General features: G+C 37.0%; 1 protein-coding gene across 5 annotated transcripts; it reads right to left on the bottom strand.

Moving 5' to 3' along the window:
- Positions 1-220: 220 nt before the first annotated feature.
- On the bottom strand, positions 221-6680 carry LOC113333532 (aldehyde dehydrogenase family 2 member B4, mitochondrial-like). Of its 5 annotated transcripts, none has more exons than XM_026579966.1 (10): positions 6623-6680; positions 6197-6244; positions 3201-5362; positions 2925-3098; positions 2688-2825; positions 2364-2501; positions 1273-1816; positions 1029-1172; positions 853-937; positions 221-440 (listed from the first exon to the last, which is right to left on the bottom strand). In XM_026579966.1, exons 3-7 carry the CDS (start codon positions 3330-3332, stop codon positions 1724-1726), a joined length of 675 nt encoding a protein of 224 aa, XP_026435751.1. In that variant the 5' UTR covers positions 3333-5362; positions 6197-6244; positions 6623-6680; the 3' UTR covers positions 221-440; positions 853-937; positions 1029-1172; positions 1273-1723. The 5 variants fall into 5 exon arrangements, with proteins under 5 accessions (XP_026435751.1, XP_026435752.1, XP_026435753.1 ...); XM_026579967.1 differs by having other exon boundaries at positions 3201-5791; positions 6623-6638; XM_026579968.1 differs by lacking the exons at positions 6197-6244; positions 6623-6680 and having other exon boundaries at positions 1273-1453; positions 1652-1816; positions 3201-6120.
- Between the last annotated feature and the right edge of the window lie 400 nt (positions 6681-7080).

Here is a 7080-nt window from a genome sequence, read left to right as displayed (position 1 = left end):
GCCTCTGGTGACCCATTTTATTTTATCCTGCAACTACCCATGACCCAGAGATTCAATCCATCAATCATATTCTACAAATAACTCTTTAAGAACAACTAGAAGAGCAATCATATTCTCCAAATACTCACTATTGCTTATATTGACATTGATATGTTCAATCATACATATGAACAACATTTAAGAAAATTACAAAAGAAGAGAACGAATCAACTATATGTTCATCTGCACATGGTATACATGAGTTACTCTTGATTTCAATAAGACTAACTTAGTTTACTGTCGAACTCTAACAACTATAATGATAAAAAGAATTTTGTACGCAAAAGTGCTGCAGTACTTACCATCTTCCATTCATTAGCTCTATATACACTTGTAAGCATCCTTAGTAATTAGTATCTTTAAATCTCACCAGCAACTCCCTGAGGATGGCTCTCGCATACCTGCAAACAAAAAAGTAACATGTAAATTTTTATCTCAACAATCAACACTGGGAGACATTGTCTTCAAGCAAGAGAAATATGCTCAGTCACGACTCAAACAATAGTTTTGGATTTTTAGTCATGACCACCAGTTGTAGTACGCGGTCAACAGATGAATCATATTGGAAACCAAGAGAAGTAAAAAAACATCACTATTCTCATAAAGAGAATGAAGGGAAAATGAAAATTGAACTAACAAAACTGTCGAGAAATTAATATCACGCGCAACTAGTATATGCCTTTCAATGGTATTGGAACAATCTATGTCCATGTTGTAACAACTCTTGTATTCTTTGTCAATAATCTCCAAGACTCAATGGATATATTTCATACAGGAAAATTAGGAACAACATCATAAGGGTTCTATGCGTACCTTAACTAGCTCCACTGGACCAAGTTTCCCGCATTCCTCCTCAACATCATAGAATTATAGTGATTTCTTTTCGTATGTGCCATATCTGCATTTTTTTTCAGAAAAAAAAGATACTTTCAGGACTAGTAAACAGAATGAAAAATAATTATTAGGCAAATCTGAGAGAAGCATCTTACCTTGTTGTTTTGATTTTATAAACTGGTTCTTATGATGGCTGCTAACCATCGGCTTCTGACAGCAGCAGTGTAGCTTCCTTGAAGACTTGGTAAGGATTCAGCACTATAATCTCAAGTCCCAACCTCCAACCATTAAATCCCAACCTGACAGATTTCAAATTACATCTCAAGCCATACTGAAATCTCTATTTACTTATACCAGTAAGTTTCATTGTAATGCAGTTAGATCACAACAGAGACTTACCAGAGAAAGATCGTCAACGGCATAATCCGGCAGCAAAAAGATCATTAAGTGTAATACGTCGCAAGAAAGTGAAATCCAAAGGTTAATATCAACAAATTTCAGCAAAAATAGGCTCCAAGCATAATCAAATGAACTTACCAGGAGTTTGTGAATGGGAAATTCCACCCACTCAATGAGATATCTATAATATATGACGCAATAGATTAAAATTTGATTTGTTAGTTGCCAGCTTGTACGATGTAAAAAAAAAATATTAGCCAAAGGCATGCTGAAATGAAATCCCAACTTTCCTATGGAGGCACACCTAGTTATCGCAACTGGTGAATAATTTGCTAACCTAATAATCTTGAGGACTAAAACAAAATTTAGGATAAATTACCTCCATGACTTAATCATACGGATTGTTTTTCAGTAAAAGAATGCTCCCATCTACCTGCACAGAAGAGCCACTTCAGTTATCTAACTCCAAGTTACCAATGGCGAACACATCTATATTGTACCCAAAAAACAGTAGTCTAGTTTCCTCTCTTGGTTCAGACTTCTTCTGCAAAAACAAATAACATAAAAACCTTTTTAAGTTAAAACAAACAACCATAATGATGCTATCCTTGCAGAACTTAGCTCATCATTAGGACCTTTAAGAAATTTATAGTAAATAAATCCTACATAAGCTCATCTTAAAGGTGAGATTATAACACTACCACCATGATTCCTGAGAGAGTATATATCACTGGGTCCAACAAATTTTAGTACATCTTTATTATTAAAGGTGGTAAGATTTCAATTGGCAAATTGGAAGCAAGTAAATATGAAAGACAGGAAAAAGGTGGTAAGATTTCAGCTGAATACTTCAAGGACAAACAAAGAGTAAATCTATTTTACATGTACATAAAAGGATTTGATAAGCATTTTTTGGCGAAATATGCAACTAACATATTTTGCTTTACACCTTAATGTTCTTTTAATTCTCTAACTACGTCCCCTTTTTGATACAGCCTCTGCCAAGCCAAACATATCTCAATGAGGTCTTTGATGACATGCTAGATGTGATTTACATACCCGTACTCCCATAGACAGAGGTGTTAAGATACCTGAACATTTGAGAAGACAGTAGGCTGAATATAGAAGCCCTTATCGCTAAATCTCGCACCGCCAGTTTCAATGGTAGCACCACTTTCAACGCCAGATTTGATGTAATTCATAACCTTCTCAAATTGCTCTAAATCAATCTGATATATTTATTTGGGAATGCGACAATATCAGTGAACAAACCAAGAGAATAAAAGGGATTTGCCTAACTGACTGAGCTTTTTAAGCCGATCAGTATAGACAGAAACACTCTATAAGAAATGATGACAGACTACAAGACCCAGTTCCTGATTTGATCTTTTCGATGCAAAGTGGAGATAATTCACCTGAGGACCTTGTTCGACACCCCTCTGGAAGGGATCACCAACAACACGTTTCATAGCACGAGCCTTTGATTTCTCTATGAACTCGTCATACACTTTTTCATGTACAAAAGTACGAGACACGGCATTGCAGCATTGTCCCTGTAGACAAATCACGTTTAGGATCTTGAAATTCGATAATTCTATCTACGTAAGCTTGTCCATGGTACTTCATGCAAGAAAATCATTGGATTCACGTACCTGGTTAAAGAACAGAGCAAAGTGGGCGGTTTCAACAGCCTTGTCAATGTCGGCATCTTCACATACAATGAATGGGGATTTCCCTCCAAGCTCCAGAGTAACTGGCTTAAGGTTGCTTCTACCAGCAAGTTCAGTAACAATCTTGCCGGTTACAGTTGATCCTGTGAAGGCAAGCTGCAAAGAAGTCGGCGTTTTCTTTGTTAATACTTGAGAGAACAAATTATTATGTTCATTCTATAAAATTAAATATATATCCTTCCTAAGAGGTAAACAAACCTTGTCTACATCCATATGACTGGCAAGTGCTGCACCAGCCGTAGGACCAAATCCAGAAATCACATTCAGAACACCCTCAGGAAGGCCGGCCTGCAATGAACAACACAGAACTAAGAAACCTAAAGCATGCATTCAGAAATGAGGACTAAACCGTTGCCAATGAATTAACAGAACCCAATTCATGGAGCAGCTTCCCCGCATAGAGAGCAGACAACGGCGTTTGTTCTGCTGTCTTTAGGACACAACAGTTACCAGTAGCTAAAGCGGGTCCGACCTTCCACGCAAACATGAGAAGTGGAAAATTCCACGGAATAATTTGTCTAGCAACTCCAATGGGCTCATGTAGGGTTTGCACATGGTACAGACCATCAGCCTGAACTGTGAGACCATGAATCTTATCTTTCCATCCTGGTACGTTTCAAGCAAAACAAAATCTTAAAACATTCAAGTCAATCTAAAAAGTGATTACAGTTGACATAAGTAAAATTAAATTTAACTCGCCCGGATAATATCTAAATAGACGTGAGAACTTCATGGGGCTTTCCACTGTCCCACGTCTCAAGTGCTGCAAGTTCATCGGTATGTTTATCGATCAAATCCGCAAAGCGGAAAAGTACCCTTGACCTTTCCTATGAAGGAAAACAATGTAAAAAATTGAAAAACAGTCTAATTGTAGTAAAGTAGAATTTAAGAACTTGGAGTAGTTGATTACATAAGCTGTTATTATCCTAGAGAGTGATGCTTAGAATTTCATAGATAGACATTTGTCAAATACAAAAATTAGCATATTAGGCATGTTGAATTTCATACATATGCTCTTAGAACCCATGTATATGTTCAACATTTTACAGTAGAGAAGGTTAAATCAATCCGTATAACTTACCTCCGTGTTCAGGTCCTAACTCCACATACCCCGCAAAACGATGTAAAGATCAAAGTTTAACTAAAAATGATGATTCTCAAGTAGCATTTCTACAAACAACATAAGTGCATTACAGTCCATCTCTTCGTGTACCCAATCTACAATGCTTTAAATGAAACCACTGTAGTTATTTCGCCAAATAAATTTGATGTCTTGAATGCTGAGCTGGGATTAGACAACTCAGTGCGGCAATCCAACCAGGAGGGTGAAAGTTCAGTATTAAGATCTGCATGAATATACTCAAGAAACGCAAGTTGCACCACTCTCTGATAAAGAGGTTTCTTGTGCCAACGGACAAATAATTTATCGAAAATTGTTTAATTTTGTGTCAGCTAACGGAATTCAATTTTCTAACCTAATTTTACCTGTTTGCAAAAATTAGGTTTTTTGCGCCCTGCGCGATATTTCGAACCCTATTGGTCGAAACTAATCCTAGGAACGCTAGGAAATTGATCCAACATGGAACTAATAGGAGCAAATCCTACCAAAAATTGGAAATAAGAAAAAGAGGGAACCGTGACTGACTAGGGCTGTGGCGGAAAGAGATCGGCCCCGCCCCTTGGCCGGTCAACTTTCCCCAACTCGAACTCCCCTTGTCGCGGCTCCTTCTCATATTTTGTTGGCCATTGGCTCTTCTTTCCTACCGACCAATCAGATCACTCCTAAAGCGCCAGACACACTTTTAAATAAAGTTGGAAGTTGCTTGGTCGACACACCTAATTCCTTAAGGAATCTAATACAGGCTGCCCATGTTAGTCTTAAAACGATCACGGCCGTACGTTTTGGCCGATTGATTTATCAAGTCTATCCACCTCCTAACATGGTCGGACAAGCACCATCATGCACACCAGTGGGCCCACTAATGCTTCGGCCAATCAGAGTCCTTCCAACTCGTAAGCGGAGCCACTAGACGATATCCCAAAGTGGGTTGGCCGCGCGAGTTACAAAACCCTAATTTATGTTAACGGCAGTATACTGCTGCCGCAAAACGATCTTGGCCGTCACAACCAATTTTTGGCAAAGAAAAAAAAAATGAAGCTGCAATTAGGAAAGTGGGTATTCGGTGAGAAAACCAATTACTGGGTTTGGATGCAAATTGGGATTTTCTGATAACTGAAAATTCTAAAACATTTAAATGCAAAAAATCCAATAATCTTTACACTTATAGAAAAATAGACCCATTAAAAATACCTCTAGAAGATGAATTACCATCGGTGGAATGAAGAAATGTTTCAACAGCCTGCATATACAGGAAGAAAGAGCATCGGTCGTCATCATATTTTTATTTGAGAAAATGGGGAAAGAGAAAATCACTATATACCTACCGGTATAACTCATATATCCGAAACTTACCTTGTTGTGAATGTAGAAAATGAGATGTTAAAGAACATAAAAAGATCAAGACCCATGTAAAATAATCTTAGGGCAACGCTTTTTTCTAACACCAATACATCTACAAAAACAACTAAAATTCAAATTAAAAGCATGTATCAATCGAGACTCAAACATGATTTTAACTTCATTTGAAAACTTACCATGTTTTGGAGGGATCGATTTGTATCTACTCTTTCTTCTTCCTTTAAATTGTAACTCTATAGATCTCTATAATTCTTTTAATGTTCTTTTCTTTTTCTGTTGTTCTAGTTGTATCCAAGAAAGAGAGAAAGAACTGAAACACGATGGGATTTTGAATTTAAATTTTTTTCTCGATACGGAGACCAAAAGGTTGAATTCGGATTTCAAATTTCTCCACCCAAAGAGTCAACTTCAACAAAGTACCCAAAACAACTTTTAAGTAGATTACAAAGATACAGATATATTCCACAAACTGGATATCGAGTTTGGTTTGTTAGCCTATATTTGTTTTAACTGGATATCGAGTTTGGTATAAGAATCAAACTAATGATTTCAGATATAGGCTTCACGTTGACAATTACAACAATGTCAGCAAACAAGTAAAAAATCTCAATAACTCAGACCAAGACCTGTATAACTAATGTGTAAATCCTAACAAGTGATCACAAACAAGTTATCTGCAATGCATAAAGAACAAAAGTCTATACAAGAGACTTACCCCTTTGCTGTTGCTTTCCCAAAGCCTCTTCACACCATAATCCACTGCCTGCAACCACAGAAAGTCAATGTCATCACTCAAACAATAATCTCATCAGATCAAATCATCACCAAGATTCCATCATCAAAACGAATAAAACCCAAAATCAAATCCCTAATTTCTAATTCATCAAATCCATATCACAACTATTCTTTCTCCATACTTGCAAAAAATAGAATCGAATCACACAGATTTAAACAAAATACATAAAACCCTAAGTATCAATCTATCAAAATACACAAAAAAAAATAAATCACTAATCGATTTAAACAAAAAACACAAAACCCAAACTGTCAATCTACAAAACCCTAACTATCAAACCCTAACAGAAAAAACATCATCAATCGATTTAAACCCTAACTACGAAACCCTGATCCTCATCCATACCTAGCTTCCTCTGGTTTCAATGGCGGGAGAGTTTTTTTTTCTGAGAGAGAGAGAGAGGACGAGTGGTTGAAATGAACGAAGAGGGATACATTATCTGGATAAGAGGAGTATGCACGCGCGATATTCGCATGCTCGGAAGAAAAAGTGTTCGCAGGTGTTTTTTGTCACACGGGTAACTGGCATGCATGAAAAATAAACAGTTGCGAAATTAGCAACAGCATCTGACTGTTGCTAATGTTTAGCAACAAAAATTCAGAACTGAAAATTCGCAACAGCTACATTTCCGTTGCGAATCTGAGTTGCTAAAACCCATATTTGGTGTAGTGGTTAATGATGTTGAGCTCGTGGAATTGATGCTGCCTGAGATGAAGGAATAGAAGTCTCGATGGATTTTGCCATTACAGTGATGAAACAGAGACTTGAGTTTTTGATGCGATAGAAGGAGTTACTGTCAGGGA

This window comes from Papaver somniferum, unplaced genomic scaffold (genome assembly GCF_003573695.1).
Source record: "Papaver somniferum cultivar HN1 unplaced genomic scaffold, ASM357369v1 unplaced-scaffold_133, whole genome shotgun sequence".
Taxonomy (NCBI): domain Eukaryota; kingdom Viridiplantae; phylum Streptophyta; class Magnoliopsida; order Ranunculales; family Papaveraceae; genus Papaver; species Papaver somniferum.
This window is presented reverse-complemented; position numbering and strand designations above follow the sequence as displayed.

What these genes read in the sequence shown, in the direction of transcription:
- LOC113333532 (XM_026579966.1), bottom strand. Translation starts at nt 3,332, where the DNA reads ATGCATGCTTTAGGTTTCTTAGTTCTGTGTTGTTCATTGCAGGCCGGC. An exon ending in GTCATATGGATGTAGACAAG is followed by an intron (nt 3,099 to 3,200) that starts GTTTGTTTACCT and finishes ACTTCTTTGCAG; the next exon opens with CTTGCCTTCACAGGATCAAC. An exon ending in GTGTCGAACAAGGTCCTCAG is followed by an intron (nt 2,502 to 2,687) that starts GTGAATTATCTC and finishes TAAATATATCAG; the next exon opens with ATTGATTTAGAGCAATTTGA.